Source organism: Salmo trutta, chromosome 13 (genome assembly GCF_901001165.1).
Source record: "Salmo trutta chromosome 13, fSalTru1.1, whole genome shotgun sequence".
Classification (NCBI taxonomy): Eukaryota; Metazoa; Chordata; class Actinopteri; order Salmoniformes; family Salmonidae; genus Salmo; species Salmo trutta.
The window spans coordinates 90,270,178-90,297,058 of record NC_042969.1 but is presented as its reverse complement, the minus strand read 5'-3'; the positions used below and the strand labels follow the sequence as shown (position 1 = coordinate 90,297,058).

Here is a 26,881-nt window from a genome sequence, read left to right as displayed (position 1 = left end):
ATTTATGTTTATTTAATTTCCCTTTTGTACTTTAACCATGTGCACATCGTTACAACACTGCAAATATACATAATATGACATTTTAAATGTCTTTACTGTTTTGGAACTTCTGTGAGTGTAATGTTTACTGTTAATTTTTATTGTTTATTTCCCTTTTGTATATTATCTACTTCACTTGCTTTGGCAATGTTAACATATATTTCCCATGACAATAAAACCTTTGATATTATTTACAAAGGCATGACTATAGAGTATTCATCATTTATTTAGGCAGGCATGACAATTCAATGGCATTTCAATTGCTATAACAATAAAACAAAACACGTTTCCCTAGACAAAACCCCTCCAGATGAGTGTAAAATCTAAATAACAGTAGTAGGAATAGTTGATTAAACTGTTGCTGTAGAGGAAGTTGTCCCCACTAGAGAAAAGGGCTGTGTTCTCTTTAAAGGCAGTTCTGTCCCAGTGAATGATCCCAAGCCCTGCCCATTCCGAGGTTCAGATCACATGAGTCAGAGTCGGATGTCCTGCCCTGAGTCTGGAACCAAGTCAGATTCAACTTTACACCAGTGAAAAGGCGATGATTTGCAATGCGCGCTGTCACCCGTTTTTTCATGGCAAAATCGGTCAACTCTTTCGAAAGTTAATCTGTGTAGTTATTTGAGTTTCGTTCGAGATAAGTTTTTAGCCGTTTTCTTTGTGTTTCTTTTTGGGAAAGTTATAGATACAGTTGGGTAGATATGCGCGTTGTTATATTAACTAGTGTGTCTTTCCGAAACAGCAGAAAGAAGAGTAGTTTTCGGAGATTACGATAGTTAGCCCTTAGCCATGTTGTTGGGAGAAAATACATTCACAATAATTTAACAACTTCATCGAATTTACTTTTGAAAGTTCGATGATTTGAGGTTTCCAGTTTCGTTCTAAAGAAAACGTTGCATTGATTTTGGCTCTTTAGAATCTTTTATAGACATTTTTTTTCTCAGGCAAATAGTTTTTGTATTGTTTTTGGAATAACCATGGATCCCAGCCAGCACAACCCTCCAGCCGGTCACCAGATAGTCCATGTCCGGGGAGACTCGGAGACTGATCTGGAGGCCCTTTTCAACGCTGTTATGAACCCGAAAAACACCGTCGGCCCCCCCTCCGTCCCCATGAGGATGAGAAAGCTACCCGATTCCTTCTTCAAACCGCCTGAGCCAAAGTCCCACTCCAGACAAGTAAGACGTTAGAGACCACCCTCGCACACACAGCCCACCTACTAGGCCCCCGACACTTCACTGACTAGTAGAGGAAAACCTTTTGTGTCCTTTTACTCTTACGCACATTTTACGCACACATGTTACTAGTCGGGAGTGTCCCAAAACTCCAGACAAAAGCGGGAGGTTTAAAATATATTTATTAGTCGCCAAAGTTCAGGAGCTTGTCTTTAACTAATTAAATGAATTGAGAAGTTATCTTCTGTTTCCTAAACACAGACCAATCAACAACTGAGCACGGTAACCTTTGAGGGAGTTGTGGATTAACGTTTAAAGTGATAGTACATGGATTGCATTATTATATAGATTTAAAAAAATAGTTATTTGAAGTTATTACACAACCTGTAGTTGCATAAAGTTTTAGTTGCATAAAGTTTTAGTTGCATAAGTTTTAGTTGCATAAAGTGATATGGGTTATTTTCTAATAAATCAGTATTTTTTTGGGGTTGCTTAAATAAGCTTATTAATATACAGTACCACGATTAACATACACCTGTAATCAATCTTAAAACGAATAATGTAACTTTTGATGTTTGTAAATTTTAACAACATGTCTGTGAAAAATGGACTGTAGGCTCATATTTACTTTGATAGTATCAGGTAAGTTTGTGTAGAAGTGGATGTTTGTGAAACATTGTAGCATATTTATCTAGTAATATGGTTACGAAATCATATGCTGGTTTTTGCATCACTCAATCCTATTGACAATTTCTTCCTTTTCTCTTTGGTAAATGAGTTGAGCTAACAGCACGGTTTCACAGTCGCAGAGACTTGTCTGGGTTTGGCTTTCAGGACTTCACAGTGGCAGAGACTTGTCTGGGTTTGGCTTTCAAGACTTCACAGTGGCAGAGACTTGTCTGGGTTCGGCTTTCAGGACTTCACAGTGGCAGAGACTTGTCTGGGTTCGGCTTCCAGGACTTCACAGTGGCAGAGACTTGTCTGGGTTTGGCTTTCAGGACTTCAGTGGCAGAGACTTGTCTGGGTTCGGCTTTCAGGATTTCACAGTGGCAGAGACTTGTCTGGGTTCGGCTTTCAGGATTTCACAGTGGCAGAGACTTGTCTGGGTTTGGCTTTCAGGACTTCACAGTCAGCTTTCCCTGATTCTCTCTTCAACTGTAGCAGCAGCACCCCTCTCCTCCTCCTCTGCCTTTATGAGTAGCACCATGAAACGGCTACTTCTTATTCATCTTTATTGAAGCTCATGACCTAAAATGTTTATTCTTATTGCATGGAACAACTACCTCTTTATAAAACCTGGCTATAATTAATTCAAATAATGACTTTGAATTGAGTAGTGACCTACATGTAATTTAAACTATAAATGAAGCTACATTTCGCAGTAGCTTGGTGCTAGTTGAACTAAATGTAAATCTAGGTAGTGTTTTCACTAGCTAATTACTTTTCCCCCCATGGAGTGGTGGAGCTAACTACTGGAACTACAAACCACTTTCCCTAACTACTGGAACTACAAACCACTTTCCCCCCATGGAGTGGTAGAGCTAACTACTGGAACTACAAACCACATTCCCTAACTACTGGAACTACAAACCACTTTCCCCCCCATGGAGTGGTAGAGCTAACTGCTGGAACTACAAACCACTTTCCCCCCATGGAGTGGTGGAGCTAACTACTGGAACTACAAACCACTTTCCCTAACTACTGGAACTACAAACCACTTTCCCCCCATGGAGTGGTGGAGCTAACTACTGGAACTACAAACCACATTCCCTAACTACTGGAACTACAAACCACTTTCCCCCCCATGGAGTGGTAGAGCTAACTGCTGGAACTACAAACCACTTTCCCCCCATGGAGTGGTGGAGCTAACTACTGGAACTACAAACCACTACCCTAACTACTGGAACTAAAAAAACATTTTTTTTCCTCCAAAAATGTAATACAATATGGGTGAAGTGGGCAGTCATTTCCTTTCTTTTTGGTCATCAGACCTGCCTAAATTCTCACTTGAAACATTCTCGTTGTGTTTAATAGGCTACATTAAACATTCTGTTAAAATATAACCCCAAAAGTGATCTCTTCTTGCAATATGTTTGTCTGTGTCATGTTAGATTTATTTACACATGATCAGTTTTCACAAAGTAGTTTGGATGTAGTGGACTACTTTTTCAAAGTAACTATAGTTCAGTAAACTTTATTTTTCTTATTGGCTTTAGGGGCGGCAGGAAGCCTTGAGGTTAGAGTATTGTGCCAGTAAACGAAAGGTCGCTGGTTGGAATATCGGAGCCAGCAAGGTGTAAAATCTGTCAATGTGCCCTTGAGCAAGGCACTTAACCCTAATTGCTCCAGGGGCACTGTACAATGGTGACCCTGGCCGTGACCCCCCTCCCTGTGGGTGTCTCAGGGAGAGTAGGGATATGGTGACCCTGGTGACCCTGGCCGTGAACCCTCTCCCTGTGGGTGTCTCAGGGAGAGTAGGGATATGGTGACCCTGGCCATGACCCCACTCCCTGTGGGTGTCTCAGGGAGAGTAGGGATATGGTGACCCTGGTGACCCTGGCCGTAACCCCACTCCCTGTGGGTGTCTCAGGGAGAGTAGGGATATGGTGACCCTGGCCATGACCCCACTCCCTGTGGGTGTCTCAGGGAGAGTAGGGATATGGTGACCCTGGTGACCCTGGCCATGACCCCACTCCCTGTGGGTGTCTCAGGGAGAGTAGGGATATGGTGACCCTGGTGACCCTGGCCATGACCCCACTCCCTGTGGGTGTCTCAGGGGGAGTTGGGATATGCAAGAAACACATTTCCATTACACACTGTGTGAAACAAGACAATATTAAAGTATATTTATAGTGTAGCTTTAACTTCTTCCAGTTTAAAGTAACTGGTAGCTTGGTAAACTGTATTCAGAGTAGCTTTCCCAAAACTGGTAGTGACGAACATGATTGAGCAACTTCTAATGAGGTGTCGTATTAAAACTTCCCACGGGTAATCTGGTGTGCATTACTGGTCATTTTTCAATGGAAGAGTGACTTAAATCACTTCCCTGACTCCTCTCTCCTCCCCTCGCCCCTCATCTCTCCCCTAATCTCTCCCCGCCTCTGTCCCCCTCCTCTCTCCCCTTCTCGCTCTCCTCCACTTTCCCCCTCTTCTTCTCTCTTCTCTCCCCCTCCTGTCCTCTCCTCTCTCCTCCATCTCTTCTCTCCTCTCTCCCCCTCCTTTCTTCTCCTCTCTCTCCTCCTTCTCTTCTCTCCCTCATCTCTCCCCTCTCTCCTTCTCCTCTCTCCCTCTCCTCTCTCCCCCCCCCTCATCCCCCCTCATCTCTTCTCCTTCCTACCTCCACCCAGGCCAGCACAGATGCAGGTACGGCTGGTGCCCTCGCCCCCCACCACGTGCGTGCCCACTCGTCTCCGGCCTCTCTACAGCTAGGGGCAGTGTCACCCCTGTTGGGCATGGTCCCTGCGGGCGCCCCTCCATCGAACCTCCGACAGTCGTCCTATGAGATCCCAGATGACATGCCCCTGCCCCCGGGCTGGGAGGTGGCTCAGACCCCCTCTGGACAGAGATACTTCCTCAAGTAAGTTTTTAAAAACAACACTTTAACAACACACTATGTAGGCTGCATCCTGTCGGGTTGTATCACCGCCTGGTGCGGCAACTGCGCTGCCCACAACCGCAGGGCTCTCCAGAGGGTAGTGAGGTCTGCCCCAACGCATCACTGGGGGCAAACTACCTGCCCTCCAGGACACCTACAGCACCCGATGTCACAGGAAGGCCAAAAAGATCATCAAAGACAACAACCACCCGAGCCACTGCCTGTTCACCCCGCTATTATCCAGAAGGCGAGGTCAGTACAGGTGCATCAAAGCTGGGACCGAGAGACTGAAAAACAGCTTCTATCTCAAGGCCATCAGACTGTTAAATATCCATCACTAGCCGGCTACCACCCGGTTACTCAACCCTGCACCTTAGATGCTGCTGCTCTATACATAGACATGGAATCACTGGTCACTTTAATAATGTTTACATACTGCTTTACTCATCTCATATGTATATCCTGTATTCTATTCTACTGTATTTAGTCAATGCCACTCCAACATTGCTCGCCCTAATATTTAAATATTCCATTCATTTTACTTTTAGATTTGTGTGTATTGTTAGATATTACTGTACTGTTGGAGCTGGGAACACAAGCATTTAGTTAGATATTACTGCACTGTTGGAGCTGGGAACACAAGCATTTAGTTAGATATTACTGCACTGTTGGAGCTGGGAACACAAGCATTTAGTTAGATACTACTGTTGGAGCTGGGAACACAAGCATTTAGTTAGATATTACTGTTGGAGCTGGGAACACAAGCATTTAGTTAGATATTACTGCACTGTTGGAGCTAGAAACACAAGCATTTAGTTAGATACTACTGCACTGTTGGAGCTGGGAACACAAGCATTTAGTTAGATATTACTGTACTGTTGGAGCTGGGAACACAAGCATTTAGTTAGATATTACTGTACTGTTGGAGCTGGGAACACAAGCATTTAGTTAGATATTACTGCACTGTTGGAGCTGGGAACACAAGCATTTAGTTAGATATTACTGCACTGTTGGAGCTGGGAACACAAGCATTTAGTTAGATATTACTGCACTGTTGGAGCTGGGAACACAAGCATTTAGTTAGATATTACTGCACTGTTGGAGCTGGGAACACAAGCATTTAGTTAGATATTACTGCACTGTTGGAGCTGGGAACACAAGCATTTAGTTAGATATTACTGTTGGAGCTAGGAACACAAGCATTTAGTTAGATATTACTGTTGGAGCTAGGAACACAAGCATTTAGTTAGATATTACTGTTGGAGCTAGGAACACAAGCATTTAGTTAGATATTACTGTACTGTTGGAGCTGGGAACACAAGCATTTAGTTAGATATTACTGTTGGAGCTGGGAACACAAGCATTTAGTTAGATATTACTGTTGGAGCTGGGAACACAAGCATTTAGTTAGATATTACTGTTGGAGCTGGGAACACAAGCATTTAGTTAGATATTACTGCACTGTTGGAGCTGGGAACACAAGCATTTAGTTAGATATTACTGTTGGAGCTAGGAACACAAGCATTTAGTTAGATATTACTGTACTGTTGGAGCTGGGAACACAAGCATTTAGTTAGATATTACTGCACTGTTGGAGCTAGAAACACAAGCATTTAGTTAGATATTACTGTACTGTTGGAGCTAGAAACACAAGCATTTAGTTAGATATTACTGTTGAAGCTGGGAACACAAGCATTTAGTTAGATATTACTGTACTGTTGGAGCTGGGAACAGAAGCAGTTTGCTACACCTGCAAAACACCAGTCTCAACGTCAACAGCGAAGAGGCTACTCCGGGATGCTGGCCTTCTAGGCAGAGTTGCAAAGAAAAAGCCGTATCTCAGACTGGCCAATAAATTTAAGATTAAGATGGGCAAAAGAATACAGACACTGGACAGAGGAACTCTGCCTAGAAGGCCAGCATCCCGGAGTCGCCTCTTCACTGTTGACATTGACACTGGTGTTTTGCGGGTACTATTTAATGAAGCCAGTTGAGGACTTGTGAGGCGTCTGTTTCTCAAACTAGACACTAATGTACTTGTCCTCTTGCTCAGTTGTGCACCGGGGCCTCCCACTCCTCTTTCTATTCTGGTTAGAGCCAGTTTGCGCTGTTCTGTGACGGGAGTAGTACACAGCAGTGTACGAGATCTTCAGTTTCTTGGCAATTTCTCACATGGAATAGCCTTCATTTCTCAGAACAAGAATAGACTGACGAGTTTCCGAAGAAAGGTCTTTGTTTCTGGCCATGTTGAGCCTGTAATCGAATCCACAAATGCTGATGCTCCAGATACTCAACTAGTCTAAAGAAGGCCAGTTTTATTGCTTCTTTAATCAGAACAACAGTTTTCAGCTGTACTAACATAATTGCAAAAAAGGGTTTTCTAATGATCAATTAGTCCTTTAAAATGATAACCTTGGATTAGCTAACGCAACGATGCCATTGGAACACAGGAGTGATGGTTGCTGATAATGGGCCTCTGTACGCCTATGTAGATATTCCATTAAAAAAATCAGCCGTTTCCAGCTACAATAGTCATTTACAACATTAACAATGTCTACACTGAGTTGCTGATCAATTTGATGCTTTTCTTTAAAAAACAAGGACATTTCTAAGTGACCCCAAACGTTTGAATTTTAGTGTAAATGGGGATATGAATAGCATGCAGGACAATGATAGGTTGGTTGCTTTAACTTTTATTTTCCATTTAGAAGTGTAAAAAGTGTCCAACTTCCTGCATTAGGTTAAAGGTGCACTATGCAGAAATCGCTGCAACATTTCCTGGTTGCCAAAATTCTAATTGCCCATTCTAATTTCAGTTTATGTGACTAAACCAGCAGGAACAGTGTAAAGAATCATTGTAACATTTAAACTGCTGTGAAATATATTTTCCATTAACAAAAATATTGTATTTTCAGGTGTTTAAAGCTGGTTTACAAAACTGAAAGTAAAAGATGCAAAAACAACACTTAAGAACATAAAGCATAGAAACAGAGCACATAGAACAGCCATACAGCTTCTTAGACTGGCTTTCAATGAGAATGACAGATCTATAACACATTTCTATGTGAATTTGGTCGAGTCGCCCAGAAAGTTACATATGGCAGGTTTAAATAACAATAGAAATGTGACAAATCTTTCAAAGCTTCCTGTTGGTTGTTTTGTTATGTGTATTGTTGTGATGGATGTGTACTTTGTTAGAGCCTTCCAGAGAGGGGCCCAAACCATTAACATAAACAAAGGATCTTTAAATGGATAGGAAAGAAAGAGAGGACTAGAGAATAGCAGCAGAGTATTGGGTTGTAGCTCAGACTGAGCCTTTGTCCAGCAGGTGAAGGATTTTTTAAATGTGAAGCACAGACCCCCTGTTGTTGAGGTCTGGGACTGACCCTCCCACCCGCTGTGTGTGTGTGTGTGTGTGTGTGTGTGTGTGTGTGTGTGTGTGTGTGTGTGTGTGCGTGCACGCGTGTCTACAGACATGGCTCTGTAAGAAGAGACCAGAACCCTTCATCTGAATCAGCCAACAAATACCAACAACGCTGTAATTATCAATGGCTTCACAATTTGGCATCTCCAACCTAACCAGTCAGTCAGGCCCCTATCCCCTCACTAAACCAGCCCAGAATAGATGGGAGCAACGATGTAGGGGACTTACTAAAGTTATTTTAGAACCGTGCATTGGCTCTGTAGAATGGTTCACTGGTTGTTCGGGTTGCGACCGTTACAAATATTGTTGTTGATTTATTGTCCCCTGAGAGGAAATCAGGGAGGGGACTGTAGATCTTAGGGTTAGGGTAAATTTGGGTAAATTCAATTTACGTCATTTAGCAGATGCTGTTCAAGAGCACATCGGCAGATTTTTCACTTAGTCGGCTTGGGGATTTAACCCAGTGACCTTTCGGTTACTGGCCCAACGCTCTTAAACACTAGGCTACCTGCCAACCACACTGATGTGTCTTGGCATAGAGATGATGACATAATGACACACGTAATGAGACTGATTGGTCCACGGCAGGCGCTGTAGTAATCAACTGAAATGAGTTAGTCACAATCGATATCTCAATTGGTCCAAGGGGGGGTGGGGGGTGCTGCGTAATTTGTGGGGGACGACATGTTTACTGTTGCCTGGTTTCCCATTGTAACAGGTATGATATGGCTGGTTGAATCTATCTATCTATCTGTCTGTTAGTTTTAGAGTAAAGGAACCAGTATTTAGTAGCTCAGACACACCGGGAGGGAGGAGCAGGCAGGGAGGAGGAGAGGAGGGAGGGAGGGCAGGGAGGGAGGGAGGAGCAGGCAGGGAGGGAGGGAGAGGCGGGGAGGAGCAGGGAGGCAGGGAGGAGCAGACAGGCAGGCAGGGAGGGAGGGAGGAGGCAGGGAGGGAGGGAGGGAGGGAGGAGGAGGCAGGAAGGGAGGAGGAGGCAGGAAGGGAGGGAGGAGGAGGCAGGAAGGGAGGAGAAGGCAGCTGTATTGTGATCCTGTATCTGCTCTATAAAAGCTCAGACACACCTGTAGGATTGTCAAATGTTTGCCTGCCAACAGTACTTTGCACCTCTGAACAGTGTCGGCATTCAGTCAATCTTTTTTGTGTTCACACAGCAAAGACCTTGAAGTAGTCAGCCTTGTTAAAATACTCCACACTAGATGATGAAGGTAGTGTTGATTGGCAGTGTTTTCCATGTGTGTTGATTAGTCATGGTCTAGATTCCTAGCTGTGTTTGACGAAAACGTGTCAGTTTGTCACCTTCAAGAGGTTGGATTACTAACAACTAGATAATATCTCCAATCTATAGTTGATTGTAATTAACAACTAAGGAAGATTTTTGTTCACTTCTCTCATTGACTCCCCAAACCTTGGCCTGGTCTGATTCGAAGCGTTCCTAGAAGTCTGGCGAAGTTGCGCCTCTGGGCTTAGAAACGGTGATTTAACCATGGATTGATTAGTGGAGAAGATGCCCTCTTTTTCCTTTTTTGTTGTCACTCCTGTTGGTTACCCCACGTCGGGGTTCATGCTCTCTGATTGACTCAAAGTCAAGTTGTTGGCTACCAGGGTTGCCAATATTGCTGTTTTCTCACAAAAACTGGGCAACTTTGAAAACGATGTCACGGGTGAAGACGTATTGGTCGCGGGTGGCAGGTATTTGGGCTACTTTTAAATTGCCCCGCGGCCCACGTAAAAATAGAAATATTTAACTGTAACCTGCTGCTGCTGACTGTCAGACAGTGAACATGTTGTTACTGAGAGAGAGAGAGAGTGAATGGTGAGGAGGGCCAGAGTGCATTCAGAGCACTGGTTGAGAGAGGGCTGCAGCAGAGGCAGCTGTGTCAAGGAGTCAGAGTCGCACGCACATGTAACAGTATAGCTTCCGTCCCTCTCCTCGTCCCTACCTGGGCTCGAACCAGGGACCCTCTGCACACATAGACAACAGCCACCCTCAAAGCATCGTTACCCATTGCTCCACAAAAGCCGCGGTCTTTGCAGAGCAAAGGGGAACAACTACTTCAAGGGCTCAGAGCGAGTGGTGTCCCCCGATTTGAAACGCTATTAGCGCGCACCATGCTAACTAGCTAGCCATTTCACATCGGTTACACACATCATGACAACTGTTTACCAGTTGTAGGTAGGCTATATCGATTGGACGTTATGGAGACTGCTGTTTACCAGTTGTAGGTAGGCTATATCGATTGGTCGTTATGGAGACTGCTGTTTACCAGTTGTAGGTAGGCTATATCGATTGGACGTTATGGAGACTGCTGTTTACCAGTTGTAGGTAGGCTATATCGATTGGACGTTATGGAGACTGCTGTTTACCAGTTGTAGGTAGGCTATATCGATTGGTCGTTATGGAGACTGCTGTTTACCAGTTGTAGGTAGGCTATATCGATTGGACGTTATGGAGACTGCTGTTTACCAGTTGTAGGTAGGCTATATCGATTGGACGTTATGGAGACTGCTGTTTACCAGTTGTAGGTAGGCTATATCGATTGGACGTTATGGAGACTGCTGTTTACCAGTTGTAGGTAGGCTATATCGATTGGTCGTTATGGAGACTGCTGTTTACCAGTTGTAGGTAGGCTATATCGATTGGTCGTTATGGAGACTGCTGTTTACCAGTTGTAGGTAGGCTATATCGATTGGTCGTTATGGAGACTCCTGTTTACCAGTTGTAGGTAGGCTATATCGATTGGTCGTTATGGAGACTGCTGTTTACCAGTTGTAGGTAGGCTATATCGATTGGTCGTTATGGAGACTGCTGTTTACCAGTTGTAGGTAGGCTATATCGATTGGTCGTTATGGAGACTCCTGTTTACCAGTTGTAGGTAGGCTATATCGATTGGTCGTTATGGAGACTGCTGTTTACCATAAAACATATTAACTGATATAACGGCGACAAAGCAAAGCATTGGAAAATGACTTTAGGAGCACTAGAGCTCTTTAGACACATTTTCTCAGAGGTGGTTTAAAGTCAACTACATTCAAATGTCGACTTTTCTTATGCATAGCCGTATCCAGTGTGTTTTGCTCAGTTCCAGGGTCTGGAGTCCAGCGCGAGTAGAAATTTGAAATGGAAGTTATGGAACTCCCTCGCGTGCTTCTGTTATGGGGAAAAAGTCCACAATTAAAATGACATTAAATGTGGCGAATCATAGCCAACAGATGCTAACGCAGCCTATCACAGGCTATTCATTTATATACCATTGTAGTCTACTGTAGCGTACTATTTGATACAGTACAATAAATATGTTGAAATGACGATATAGCTGGCAAACGGATTTAATACGTCGCCTTTGACTCAGTTTTTAGTTGTGGCCTTGTGTTATGAGGCACTTGGTAATGGCCACGTTTAGTTAATATCAAGACGGTTTCAAGGTAACAAAAGTGTATTACAGAAACGGGGGGGGCAGGCAAACGACAGGTTGAGATTGAGATTCTCTGTCTAATCATTCAAACTCTCCTGTCAAATGTATCTATAGTTATGCACAAACACAATTTATTTACAATTATAAACTGTGTGGTTTGAGCCCTGAATGCTGATTGGTTTAAAGTCATGGTATATCAGACTGTGTACCACAGGAATGACAAAAACAGGACTTTTTACTGTTCTAATTACATTGTTAACCAGTTTATAATAGCAATAAGGCACCTCTGTGGGGTTTGTGGTATATACAACCAATATACCATGGTTAAGGGCTGTGTTTAAAGAACAGCTCTTAGCCGTGTTATATTGACATAAACCACACTTCCTCTGGACTTATTGTTTAGTCATAGACGTCAAAACAAGTTAAATCGCCATCCATTGATCTGGAGAGTTTAATGAGGGTGAATTATCTTTTCTCTTGTGACTTATTCTTAAACATACAATCATTTTTTTATTTGGAAGGAAAACCATATTTTGCTTCTTAGACTACGTGGTTAAAAATGACGTGGTTAAAAATGACGTCGATGTTCCTTCTTAATTCGCTCGATAACGTTATGGAAAAAGGTTCTCTTGGATAGATGTGTCAACTCCTCTCTTGCTGCTTTTTTTGGGGGGCTAGTTTTCAGGCCTTGTGGGTAGGTTTTCAGAGGTCATTGGCCTAGAAATTGTAGCTGAACCTGGCAATACTGTTGGCCACTGTCGAGTATTGCGATTCTACAAGTAGAAACGGCAGGTTTGTTGCTGCCCGGTCAGCCCGCAGCGGGAACGACCTCCTACTGTGATACGTACTTACCGGCAGTCTATCGGCAGTGAGCTTCTCGGCCTGTTTTATGTTTAAGGCAGGGACGTGTAGAGAGAAGTGTGTGTGTGTGTGTGTGGTCTGAATAACTGCCAGCAGAAATGGCCTATTTACAATATCTATTACAGGCTGATGTTGAGATGTGTTGCTTTCCACTCTTTTTCTCTTTCTGTCATTGTACAGACGGAACACTCAGCATGGAGCCTCATGTTTGTGTTTTTTGTTGTTGTTTTCAGATCCTACAGCTCTGTTCTAACTCTGGAATTGTCCCAATTGGCACCCTATTCCCTATATAGTGCACTACTTTTGACCAGAAGTAGTGCATTACATGCATAACAGGGTGACATTTGGGACATAGTCTCTGTTTTGTAACGTTATAATAAACTTGTAAATTCCAGTGTGTGGAAGAAAATACAGTAGTTCAGTTTGTGGGGATCCCTCCCTAAAGGGATGCTCAGTAGTTCAGTTTGTGGGGATCCCTCCCTAAAGGGATGCTCTATTACAGTAGTTCAGTTTGTGGGGATCCCTCCCTAAAGGGATGCTCTATTACAGTAGTTCAGTTTGTGGGGATCCCTCCCTAAAGGGATGCTCAGTAGTTCAGTTTGTGGGGATCCCTCCCTAAAGGGATGCTCTATTACAGTAGTTCAGTTTGTGGGGATCCCTCCCTAAAGGGATGCTCAGTAGTTCAGTTTGTGGGGTTCCCTCCCTAAAGGGATGCTCAGTAGTTCAGTTTGTGGGGATCCCTCCCTAAAGGGATGCTCAGTAGTTCAGTTTGTGGGGATCCCTCCCTAAAGGGATGCTCTATTACAGTAGTTCAGTTTGTGGGGATCCCTCCCTAAAGGGATGCTCTATTACAGTAGTTCAGTTTGTGGGGATCCCTCCCTAAAGGGATGCTCTATTACAGTAGTTCAGTTTGTGGGGATCCCTCCCTAAAGGGATGCTCTATTACAGTAGTTCAGTTTGTGGGGATCCCTCCCTAAAGGGATGCTCTATTACAGTAGTTCAGTTTGTGGGGTTCCCTGGAATGTGACGTCCAGTTATATAGACTATCATTTACAGAGATGGCGTCTGGCCAATATACTTTTCAGCTTTAAATCAGCGTCACAGTTTTCTCTTTCTCCTAAAATAAGTCGTGGGAACTGTAGACGAATCGTCAGATTCATTATGCTGTTAATAACGCTACGCTTCTTGCACTTCTTGATTCCATTTTCCATGAACGTTTTTAAAAAGTTTACGAAAGTTTCATGACAGTTATTTGTTCCTTTTTGTTCAGTGATGAACTCTTCTCTCTCTGCAGCCATCTTGACCAGTCGACCACCTGGCTGGACCCTCGGAAGGCCCTCCTACAGATGAACCAGGCACCTCCCACCAGCCCTGTACCAGTCCAGCAGCAGAACATCATGAGCCCAGCTAGCGGTCAGTAAAATACATTAACACAACGTTGTGTTTATGTTGCACTGATAACATAGCGGGTTCTTTTGGAGAATTCAAGGGCTTAAGAGATGAGCTGAGACGGCTCACTGACTAGAGTCACGTTGGTGAACCAACTGAGACGGCTCACTGACTAGAGTCACGTTGGTGAACCAACTGAGACGGCTCACTGACTAGAGTCACATCGGTGAACCAACTGAGACGGCTCACTGACTAGAGTCACATCGGTGAACCAACTGAGACGGCTCACTGACTAGAGTCATGTTGGTGAACCAACTGAGACGGCTCACTGACTAGAGTCACGTTAGTGAACCAACTGAGACGGCTCAAATCAAATCACCTGTATTCATTTAGTCTGTGACTTTATTCATTCGGTAATGGTTGTTATTTGAGCTTGTTATCATCTCTATTTGTTCTGATGGTGACATATTGTTTGGACCCCTTTATTGACTGCTCATAGTTAGGTTTTGAACAGATGTTGAACACACTCATCCCTCCTTCTGTTTCCACACGCTGCACAGACAGTATGCCTCAGCAAATCACCACACACTCCCTGCCTGCCCAGCCTCATCTCCATGTCCTCTCTTAGGTCCTCTTCCTGACGGCTGGGAACAGGCCGTCACCTCAGAGGGAGAGATCTACTACATCAACCACAAGAACAAAACCACCTCCTGGCTCGACCCACGCCTCGATCCGTGCTACAGTGAGAACACACTCCTCTCAGTTCTGTCGTGTTCCCCTCTCAGTTCTGTCGTGTTCCCCTCTCAGTTCTGTCGTGTTCCCCTCTCAGTTCTGTCGTGTTCCCCTCTCAGTTCTGTCGTGTTCCCCTCTCAGTTCTGTCGTGTTCCCCTCTCAGTTCTGTCGTGTTCCCCTCAGTACTGTCGTGTTCCCCTCTCAGTTCTGTCGTGTTCCCCTCTCTGTTCTGTCGTGTTCCCCTCTCAGTACTGTCGTGTTCCCCTCTGTTCTGTCGTGTTCCCCTCTGTTCTGTCGTGTTCCCCTCTGTTCTGTCGTGTTCCCCTCTCAGTTCTGTCGTGTTCCCCTCTGTTCTGTCGTGTTCCCCTCAGTACTGTCGTGTTCCCCTCTTAGTACTGTCGTGTTCCCCTCTCAGTTCTGTCGTGTTCCCCTCTCAGCTCTGTCGTGTTCCCCTCTCAGCTCTGTCGTGTTCCCCTCTCAGCTCTGTCGTGTTCCCCTCTCAGCCTGTCGTGTTCCCCTCTCAGCCTGTCGTGTTCCCCTCTCAGCCTGTCGTGTTCCCCTCTCAGCCTGTCGTGTTCCCCTCTCAGCCTGTCGTGTTCCCCTCTCAGCCTGTCGTGTTCCCCTCTCAGCCTGTCGTGTTCCCCTCTCAGCCCTGTCGTGTTCCCCTCGCAGCCCTGTCGTGTTCCCCTCGCAGTACTGTCGTGTTCCCCTCGCAGTACTGTCGTGTTCCCCTCGCAGTACTGTCGTGTTCCCCTCTCAGTTCTGTCGTGTTCCCCTCTCAGTTCTGTCGTGTTCCCCTCTCAGCCTGTCGTGTTCCCCTCTCAGCCTGTCGTGTTCCCCTCTCAGCCTGTCGTGTTCCCCTCTCAGCCTGTCGTGTTCCCCTCTCAGCCTGTCGTGTTCCCCTCTCAGCCTGTCGTGTTCCCCTCTCAGCCTGTCGTGTTCCCCTCTCAGCCTGTCGTGTTCCCCTCTCAGCCTGTCGTGTTCCCCTCTCAGCCTGTCGTGTTCCCCTCTCAGCCCTGTCGTGTTCCCCTCTCAGCACTGTCGTGTTCCCCTCTCAGCACTGTCGTGTTCCCCTCTCGGTTCTGTCGTGTTCCCCTCTCGGTTCTGTCGTGTTCCCCTCTCGGCTCTGTCGTGTTCCCCTCTCGGCTCTGTCGTGTTCCCCTCTCGGCTCTGTCGTGCTCCCCCCTCTCAGCCTGTTATGTAACACTTTACAGTGACATGGGTCGTATTTCTGGGTTAAACTCTAGTAACAACTTTTTTTACCGTGTTGTTACGTAGCAATTTAGTCATTCCTTTGCAGTTGAATCAAATCAAATCAAATTGTATTGGTCACATGAGCCGAATACAACAGGTGTAGTAGACCTCACAGTGAAATGCTGAATACAACAGGTGTAGTAGACCTTACAGTGAAATGCTGAATACAACAGGTGTAGTAGACCTCACAGTGAAATGCTGAATACAACAGGTGTAGTAGACCTCACAGTGAAATGCTGACTACAACAGGTGTAGTAGACCTCACAGTGAAATGCTGAATACAACAGGTGTAGTAGACCTCACAGTGAAATACTGAATACAACAGGTGTAGTAGACCTTACAGTGTAATGCTGAATACAACAGGTGTAGTAGACCTCACAGTGAAATGCTGAATACAACAGGTGTAGTAGACCTCACAGTGAAATGCTGAATACAACAGGTGTAGTAGACCTCACAGTGAAATGCTGAATACAACAGGTGTAGTAGACCTCACAGTGAAATGCTGAATACAACAGGTGTAGACCTCACAGTGAAATGCTGACTACAACAGGTGTAGTAGACCTCACAGTGAAATACTGAATACAACAGGTGTAGTAGACCTCACAGTGAAATGCTGAATACAACAGGTGTAGTAGACCTCACAGTGAAATGCTGAATACAACAGGTGTAGTAGACCTCACAGTGAAATGCTGAATACAACAGGTGTAGTAGACCTCACAGTGAAATGCTGAATACAACAGGTGTAGTAGACCTCACAGTGAAATGCTGAATACAACAGTTGTAGTAGACCTCGCAGTGAAATGCTGAATACAACAGGTGTAGTAGACCTCACAGTGAAATGCTGAATACAACAGGTGTAGTAGACCTTAGTGAAATGCTGAATACAACAGTTGTAGTAGACCTTACAGTGAAATGCTGAATACAACAGGTGTAGTAGACCTCACAGTGAAATGCTGAATACAACAGGTGTAGTAGACCTTAGTGAAATGCTGAATACAACAGTTGTAGTAGACCTCACAGTGAAATGCTGAATACAACAGGTGTAGTAGACCTCACAGTGAAATGCTGAATACAACAGGTGTAGTAGACCTTAGTGAAATGCTGAATACAACAGTTGTAGTAGACCTTACAGTGAAATGCTGAATACAAGCCCTTAACCAACAATGCAGTTTTAAGAAAATATTTACAAAATAAAAGTAAAATATCAATAACGAGGCTGTATACAGGGGGACTGAGTCGGTGTGCGGGGGGACTGAGTCGGTGTGCGGGGGGACTGAGTCGGTGTGCGGGGGGACTGAGTCGGTGTGCGGGGGGACTGAGTCGGTGTGCGGGGGGACTGAGTCGGTGTGCGGGGGAAACGTTAGTCAAGGTCATTTGTACATGTAGGTGGGGGTAAAGTGACTATGAGTAGATACTTTATTTAACTAGGTAGGCAAGTTGAGAACAAGTTCTCATTTACAACTGCGACCTGGTCAAGATAAAGCAAAGCAGTGGGACACAAACAACAACACAGAGTTACACATGGAAGGGGGAGAGGGAGCAAAGGGGGAGAGGGAGCAAAGGGGGAGAGGGAGCGCAAAGGGGGGGAGAGAGAGGGAGCGCAAAGGGGGGGAGAGAGAGGGAGCGCAAAGGGGGGGAGAGAGAGGGAGAGCAAAGGGGGGAGAGAGAGGGAGAGCAAAGGGGGGGAGAGAGAGGGAGAGCAAAGGGGGGGAGAGAGAGGGAGAGCAAAGGGGGGAGAGCAAAGGGGGGGAGAGAGAGGGAGAGCAAAGGGGGGAGAGAGAGAGGGAGAGCAAGGGGGGAGAGAGAGAGGGAGAGCAAAGGGGGGGGGAGAGCTCATTATTTGCTAGGAGCAACAGGTTTTTCATTCTCCAGTAGTATTATCTATATTACAATATTATTTCAATTCACTGATTTCACTTTAACATTCAGTTCAACATCCACTAATCGTATTGTCTCATTTGACGATCAATGTGTGTAGTCTTTGTCCCTCAGAAATACATTTGGCAAAGCTACTTGAAATTAGTTTTGTATAAAAACACAGTTCACAGTTGTTTTAAGTCCAGTGCTCTGTTGCTATGTGAGTGAGTCTCCACTCCCCAGTCCAATCTTAAACCAGCTGCTTTGATAATGGAGGCTAATTTGAGCTCTGAGAAGAAAAGCAGCCGCGCTCCTTTAACTGAGAGCTGAGGGCTGTAGCCGGCTTGGGCTGTTTCTACTCTACTCCCCCCTGTGAGGCCCCATCAGCAGGCCAGGCAGGGTATGGGAGGGAGGCTCTGGTTCTGGCTTTGGCTCGGACCCTTTCTGCTTCCTGCTAGAGAAAAGTCTGCTCTGCTCTGTTTTACTCTGTTCTGGTCTACTATACTCTACTTTGCTCTACTATACTCTGTTCTACTCTGTTATGGTCTACTACACTCTACTCTATTGTACTCTGTTCTACTCTGTTATGGTCTGCTCTACTCTATTGTACTCTGTTCTACTCTACTCTGTTCTGTTCTACTCTGTTCTGTTCTACTCTGTTCTGTTCTGCTCTGTTCTGTTCTACTCTGTTCTGTTGTACTCTACTCTGTTGTACTCTACTCTGTTGTACTCTACTCTGTTGTACTCTACTCTGCTCTGTTCTGCTCTGCTCTACTCTGCTCTACTCTGCTCTACTCTGCTCTCTTCTGTTCTACTCTACTCTGCTCTACTCTGCTCTCTTCTGTTCTACTCTGTTCTGTTCTACTTTACTCTGTTCTGTTCTACTCTGTTCTGTTCTACTTTGTTCTGTTCTACTTTGTTCTGTTCTACTCTGCTATGTTCTACTTTGCTATGTTCTACTTTACTCTGTTCTGCTCTACTCTGTTCTGCTCTACTCTGTTCTGCTCTACTCTGTTCTGCTCTACTCTGTTCTACTCTACTCTGTTCTGCTCTAATCTACTATATTCTACTCTACTCTGCTATGTTCTACCCTGCTATGTTCTACTCTGCTATGTTCTACTCTACTCTACTCTGTTCTACTATATTCTGTTCTACACTACTATGTTCTGTTCTACTCTGCTATGTTCTACTCTGCTATGTTCTACTCTGCTATGTTCTGTTCTACTTTACTCTGTTCTACTCTACTCTGTTTTGTTCTACTCTACTCTGTTTTGTTCTACTCTGTTTTGTTCTACTCTACTCTGTTCTGTTCTAATCTACTATATTCTACTCTACTCTGCTATGTTCTACTCTGCTATGTTCTACTCTGCTATGTTCTACTCTGCTGTGTTCTACTCTGCTGTGTTCTACTCTACTCTGTTCTACTCTACTCTGTTCTACTCTACTCTGTTCTGTTCTAATCTACTATATTCTAATCTACTATATTCTAATCTACTATATTCTACTCTGCTATGTTCTAATCTGCTATGTTCTAATCTGCTATGTTCTAATCTGCTATGTTCTAATCTGCTATGTTCTAATCTGCTATGTTCTAATCTGCTATGTTCTACTCTACTGTTCTGCTCTACTCTGTTCTACACTACTATGTTCTGTTCTACACTACTCTGTTCTACACTACTATGTTCTACACTACTATGTTCTACACTACTATGTTCTACACTACTCTGTTCTACTCTACTCTTTTCTACTCTATGTTCTACTCTACTCTGTTCTGTTCTACTCAGTTCTGTTCTACTCTGTTCTGTTCTACTCTACAATGTTCTACTTTACTTTGTTCTACTCTACTTTACAATGTTTTACTTTACAATGTTCTACTTTACTCTGCTCTACTCTGTTCTGCTCTACTCTTCTGCTCTACTCTGTTCTGCTCTAATCTACTATATTCTACTCTACTCTGCTATGTTCTACTCTGCTATGTTCTAATCTACTCTGTTCTACTCTACTCTGTTCTACTCTACTCTGTTCTACACTACCATGTTCTGTTCTACACTACTATGTTCTGTTCTACACTACTATGTTCTACTTTGCTATGTTCTGCTATGTTCTACTCTGCTATGTTCTACTCTGCTATGTTCTACTCTGCTATGTTCTACTCTGTTCTACTCTACTATGTTCTACTCTACTATGTTCTGTTCTCTTCTACTCTGTTCTACTCTGTTCTGCTCTACTCTGTTCTACTCTGTTCTACTCTACTCTGTTCTACTATGTTCTGTTCTACACTACTATGTTCTACACTACTATGTTCTACTCTGCTATGTTCTGCTATGTTCTGCTATGTTCTACTCTGCTATGTTCTACTCTACTCTACTATGTTCTACTCTACTCTACTATGTTCTACTCTACTATGTTCTGTTCTGTTCTACTCTGTTCTACTCTGTTCTGTTCTACTCTGTTCTGTTCTACTCTGTTCTGTTCTACTCTGTTCTGTTCTAATCTACTATATTCTACTCTACTCTGCTATGTTCTACTCTGCTATGTTCTTCTCTGCTATGTTCTTCTCTGCTATGTTCTTCTCTGCTATGTTCTGCTCTACTCTGTTCTGCTCTACTCTGTTCTACTCTGTTCTGCTCTACTCTGTTCTACTCTGTTCTGTTCTACTCTGTTCTGTTCTACTTTACTCTGTTCTACTTTACTCTGTTCTACTTTACTCTGTTCTACTCTACTCTGTTTTGTTCTACTCTACAATGTTCTACTATGTTGTACTCTACTCTGTTCTACTCTGTTCTGCTCTACTCTGTTCTACTCTGCTATGTTCTGCTCTACTCTACTCTGTTCTGCTCTACTCTGTTCTGCTCTACTCTGTTCTACTCTGTTCTACTCTACTCTACTCTGTTCTACTCTACTCTGTTCTACTCTGTTCTGTTCTACTCTGTTCTGTTCTACTCTGTTCTGTTCTACTCTGTTCTGTTCTACTCTACAATGTTCTACTTTACTCTGTTCTACTTTACTCTGTTCTACTCTACTCTGTTTTGTTCTACTCTGTTCTACTCTACTCTGTTTTGTTCTACTCTGCTCTACTCTACTCTACTCTGTTCTGTTCTAATCTACTATATTCTACTCTACTCTGCTATGGTTCTACTCTGCTATGGTTCTACTCTGCTATGGTTCTACTCTGCTATGGTTCTACTCTGCTATGGTTCTACTCTGCTATGGTTCTACTCTGCTATTGTTCTACTCTGCTATGTTCTGCTCTGCTCTGTTCTGCTTTGTTCTACTCTGCTCTGTTCTACTCTGCTCTGTTCTACACTATGTTCTGTTCTACACTACTATGTTCTGTTCTACTCTACTCTGTTCTACTCTACTATGTTCTACTCTGTTCTGTTCTACTCTGTTCTGTTCTACTCTGTTCTGTTCTACTCTGTTCTGTTCTACTCTGTTCTGTTCTACTCTACAATGTTCTACTTTACTCTGTTCTACTCTACTCTGTTTTGTTCTACTCTGTTCTACTCTACTCTGTTCTGTTCTACTCTGTTCTGTTCTACTCTGTTCTGTTCTACTCTGTTCTGTTCTACTCTACAATGTTCTACTTTACTCTGTTCTACTCTACTCTGTTTTGTTCTACTATATTCTACTCTACTCTGCTGTGTTCTACTCTGCTATGTTCTACTCTGCTATGTTCTACTCTGCTATGTTCTACTCTACTCTGTTCTACTCTACTCTACTCTGTTCTACTCTACTCTACTCTATGTTCTAATCTGTTCTGTTCTACTCTACAATGTTCTACTCTACAATGTTCTACACTACTATGTTCTACACTACTATGTTCTACACTACTATGTTCTACACTACTATGTTCTACACTGCTATGTTCTACACTGCTATGTTCTGCTCTGTTCTGCTCTGCTCTACTCTGTTCTACTCTACTCTGTTCTACTCTACTCTGTTCTACTCTACTCTACTATGTTTTGTTCTACTCTACTATGTTCTACTCTACTATGTTTTGTTCTACTCTGTTCTGTTCTACTCTACAATGTTCTACTTTACTCTGTTTTGTTCTACTCTGTTTTGTTCTACTCTACAATGTTCTACTCTACTCTGTTCTACACTACTCTGTTCTACACTACTCTGTTCTACACTACTCTGTTCTACACTGCTCTGTTCTAGTCTGCTATGTTCTACTCTACTATTTTCTACTCTACTCTACTATGTTCTACTTTGCTCTGACCTTCTCTGTTCTACTCTGTTCTACTCTACTCTGTTCTGCTCTGACTTACTCTAGTCTACTCCTCTCTACTCTACTCTATTCTGTTCTGTTCTACTCTACTATGTTTTACTCTGCTCTACTCTACTCCACTGTACTCTGTTCTGTTCTACTCTACTCTATTCTGCACTACTCTACTCTGTTCTGTTCTACTTTACACTGCTCTACTCTGTTCTGCACTACTCTGTTCTGCACTACTCTGTTCTGCACTACTCTGTTCTGCACTACTCTGTTCTGCTCTACTCTGTTCTGCTCTACTCTGTTCTGCTCTACTCTGTTGTGCTCTACTCTGTTGTGCTCTACTCTGTTGTGCTCTACTCTGTTGTGCTCTACTCTGTTGTGCTCTACTCTGTTGTGCTCTACTCTGTTGTGCTCTACTCTGTTGTGCTCTACTCTGTTCTGTTGTACTCTGCTCTCTTCTGTTCTGCTCTGTTCTACTCTACTATGTTCTACCCTGTTCTACTCTACCCTGTTCTGTTCTACTCTGCCTTACTCTCTTCTACTCTACTCTGTTCTACACTAACTCTCTTCTACTCTGTTCTGTTCTAATCTACTATATTCTATTCTACTCCTGTTCTACTCTACTATGTTCTACTCTACTATGTTCTACTCTATGTTCTACTCTACTATGTTCTGTTCTGCTCTACTATGTTCTGTTCTGCTCTACTCTAGTCTGTTCTACTCTACTATGTTCTACTCTGCTCTACTGTTCTACTCTGCTCTACTCTACTATGTTCTGTTCTGCTCTACTCTACTATGTTCTACTCTGCTCTACTCTACTATGTTCTACTCTGCTCTACTCTACTATGTTCTACTCTGCTCTACTTTACTATGTTCTACTCTGCTCTACTTTACTATGTTTTACTCTACTATGTTCTACTCTACTATGTTCTACTCTGCTAACGTAATATAATGTAATGGAAACCAGGTGTGTACAATCAAGACAAAAAAAATGGAAAAAGAAACGTAGATCGGTGGTGGCTAGAAAGCCGGTGACGTCGACTGCCAAACGCCTCCCGAACAAGGAGAGGTACCTACTTTGGCGGAAGTCGTGACAATTGGTTAGGAAAATGTCAAACGTCAGCCTTGTTCTAAGGCGCCATCTATCAACACATCGCTTGCAGTGCTCGCGCTTCAAAAACTCTCTACCATTGTTACTCTCCCTTCCGGGATGGCTACAGGGCCCTCCCCCGACCTCCCTTCGACAAATCAGATCACAAATTCCTTTTTCTCCTCCCTTTCTATAGTAAGAAACTCAAACAGGAAGTACCCGTGTTAAGGTCTATTCAACTTTAGTCTGACAAATTGGAATCCATGCTTCAAGACTGTTTTGATCACACGGACTGTGATATGTTCCGGGTAGCCTCTGAGAGTAACATTGTCATATACACTGACATGGTGACTGAGTTACAAGCGTTTTGCTACACCCACAATAACATCTGCTAAACACGTGTATGTGACCAATAAAATTTGATTTGAGTTCATCAGAAAGTGTATAGGGTATGTTGTTCCCACTGTGACTATTAAAACCTACCCAAACCAATAACCGTGGATAGATGGCAGCATTCGCACGAAACTGAAAGTGCAAACCACCACATTTAACAACTCTTTGAAGATCAAATCAAAGCAAATTGTATTTGTCACATACACATGGTTAGTAGATGATAATGCGAGTGTAGCGAAATGCTTGTGCTTCTAGTTCCGACCGTGCAGTAATATGAAACAAGTAATCTAACAATTTCACAACTACCTTTTACACACAAGTATAAAGGAATGAATAAGGATATGTACATATAAATATATGAATGAGTGATGGCCTAATGGCATAGGCAAGATGCAGTAGATCGTATAGAGTACAGTATATACATATGAGATGAGTAATGTAGGGTATGTAAACATTGTATAAAGTGGCATTGTTTAAAGTGGCTAGTGATACATTTATTACATCAATTTTTCCATTATTAAAGTGGCAAGAGATGAGTCAGTATGTTGGCAGCAGGCAATCAATGTTAGAGATGGCTGTTTAACAGTCTGATGACCTTGAGATAGAAGCTGTTTAACAGTCTGATGACCTTGAGAAAGAAGCTGTTTTTCAGTCTCTCGGTCCCAGCTTTGATGCACCTGTACTGACCTCGCCTTCTGGATGATAGCGGGGTGAACAGGCAGTGGCTCGGGTGGTTGCTGTCCTTGATGATATTTTTGGCCTTCCTGTGACATCGGGTGCTGTAGGTGTCCTGGAGGGCTGGTAGTTTGCACCAGGTGATGCGTTGTGCAGACCTCACTACCCTCTGGAGAGCCTTACTGTTGTGGGCGGCGCAGTTGCCGTACCAGGCGGCGATACAAGTTTCCCTTAGTTTGAATATGTAATCCAGGGACAGTTGTTTTCTCCATCTCCTTAGTTATCATACTCGTATTCCACTGATTTCAAAACTCAGTCCTCCAAAAAATTGGAGAGCAACACTTATGCAGTTTTAATACACGATACATGTTTAAAAAAATCCATGTTAGACAGGATTACCTAGACATACTGACCAGCTCAAATAGACAGAAGCGTGCTATATGGCAGACCAATCCAAACTCATCTCTCTGTATGTCCAGCCCACTCATTATCTCAGCCAATCATGGCTAGCGGGGCGGTTGCTGTCTATTTCTTTGGCTAAACCAACTAGACTCGTAATTTTAACAATTTTATTCGTATTTACAGATGGCATACAAGTTTGTTATTAAGGCACATGAAAGTTCACCTGTTCGAGAAGGCATTTCTGCCAAAAAACGCATTTTGATAAAAAAAAAAAGTTTACTTGTGAAGTAGTGACCCGCGACATACACCTAGTTTCCTGAAATGGGTCACACATTCTATCCACATACTGTCGATGAAGTCTATACATCCCATTCCATATACAGTACCAGTCAAAAGTTTGGACACACGTACTCATTCAAATGTTATTTTATTTGTACTGTTTTCTACATTGTAGAATAATGGTGAAGACATCAGAACTATGAATTAACACACATGGAATCATGTAGTAACCCAAAAAAGTGTTAACTTCTTCGGGCTAGGGGGCAGTATTCGGAAGTTTGGATGAATGAGGTGCCCAAAGTAAACTGCCTGTTACTCAGGCGCAGAAGCTAGGATATGCGTGTAATGGATAGAAAACACTCTAAAGTTTCCAAAACTGTTAAAATAATGTGTGTGAGTATAAAGGAACTGATATGGCAGGCGAAAACCCGAGGACAATCCATCCAGATTTTTTTTTTTCTCCAGCTCACAATTGATTACAATGGCTGGGAATGGGACTATACAAGGAAGGCCTCCCAGATTGCAGTTCCTAGTTCCACTAGATGTCAACAGTCTTCAGAAAGAGTTTCAGGCTTGTTTTTTGATAAATGAGCAAGAATTTGTAGTTTTTCTAAGTGGCTCTAATTTTGGCTGTAGTGTTTGTTGCGCATTCTGGTAAGGGCGTGCACTTCGTTATTTATCTCCGGTAATGGTCTCCGGTATTCTCCGTCTTAAATTTTTATAGTTTATTTACATATTAGGGTACCTGAGGATTGATTAGGAACGTTGATTGATATGTTTGGAAGAAGTTTATTGGTATCTTACGGGATTCATTTGTATGCATTTTGAACGAGGGAAACCGGTGGATTACTGAGTCAAGCGCGCCATTGAAACATACTTTTTTGGGATATAAAGAAGGACTTTATCGAACAAAAGGACCGTTTGTTATGTAGCTAGGACCCTTTTGATTGCAACCAGATGAAGATCTTCAAAGGTAAGTGATTTATTTTATCGCTATTTCTGACTTTCGTGACACATCTGCTTGCTTGGGAAATGTATGTAATGCTTTTGTGTGCGGGGCGCTGTCCTCAGATAATCGCATGGTGTGCTTTCGCTGTAAAGCCTTTTTGAAATCTGACAAAGCGGCTGGATTAACAAGAAGTTAAGCTTTTAAATTATGTATGACACTTGTATTTTCATGAATGTTTAATATTACGATTTCTGTCATTTGAATTTGGCGCTCTGCAATTTCACCGGATGTTGTCGAGGTGGGACGCTAGCGTCCCAATGATACGTAAGAAGTTAAACAAAGCAAAATATATTAAATATTTGAGATTCTTCAAAGTAGCCACCCTTTGTCTTGATGACAGCTTTGCCCACTCTTGGCATTCTCTCAACCAGCTTCACCTGGAATGCTTTTCAAACAGTCTTGAAGGAGTTCCCACATATGCCTTGCACTTCTTTACTGCTTTTCCTTCACTCTGCGGTCCAACTAATCTCAAACCATCTCAATTGGGTTGAGGTCAGGTGATTGTGGAGGCCAGGTCATCTGATGCAGCACTCCATCACTCTCCTTCTTGGTCAAAAAGCCCTTACAGAGCCTGGAGGTGTGTTTTGGGTCATTGTCTGTTGAAAAACAAATGTCCCACTAAGCGCAAAACAGATGGGATGGCGTATCGCTGCAGAATGCTGTGGTAGTCATGCTGGTTAAGTGTACCTTGAATTCTAAATAAATCAGTGTCACCAGCAAAGCACCATCACACCTCCTCCTCCATGCTTCACCATGGGAACTACACATGCAGAGATCATCCGTTCACCTCTCTGTGTCTCACAGACACAGCAGTTGAAAACAAAAATCTCAAATTTGGACTCATCAGACCAAATGACAGATTTCCACCCATCTAATGTCCATTGCTTGTGTTTCTTGGCCCAAGCAAGTCTCTTCTTATTGATGTCCTTTAGGAGTGTTTTTTTTCAGCAATTTGACCATGAAGGCCTGTTTCCTCTGAACAGTTGATGTTGAGATGTGTCTGTTACTTGAACCCTGTGAAGCATTTAATTGGGCTGCAATTTCTGAGGCT

General features: G+C 43.4%; 1 protein-coding gene across 1 annotated transcript in view; it reads left to right on the top strand.

The window, feature by feature from the left end:
• The first annotated feature begins 432 nt into the window (after window positions 1-432).
• LOC115206739 (transcriptional coactivator YAP1) overlaps window positions 433-26,881 on the top strand; it is a 51,165-nt gene continuing 24,716 nt past the window's right edge. Inside the window, exons 1-4 of the mRNA XM_029773945.1 lie at window positions 433-1,217; window positions 4,562-4,791; window positions 13,823-13,941; window positions 14,546-14,659. Coding sequence (XP_029629805.1) covers window positions 1,017-1,217; window positions 4,562-4,791; window positions 13,823-13,941; window positions 14,546-14,659 — 664 coding nt within the window. The 5' untranslated portion in view covers window positions 433-1,016. The remainder of the gene's footprint in view (window positions 1,218-4,561; window positions 4,792-13,822; window positions 13,942-14,545; window positions 14,660-26,881) is intronic.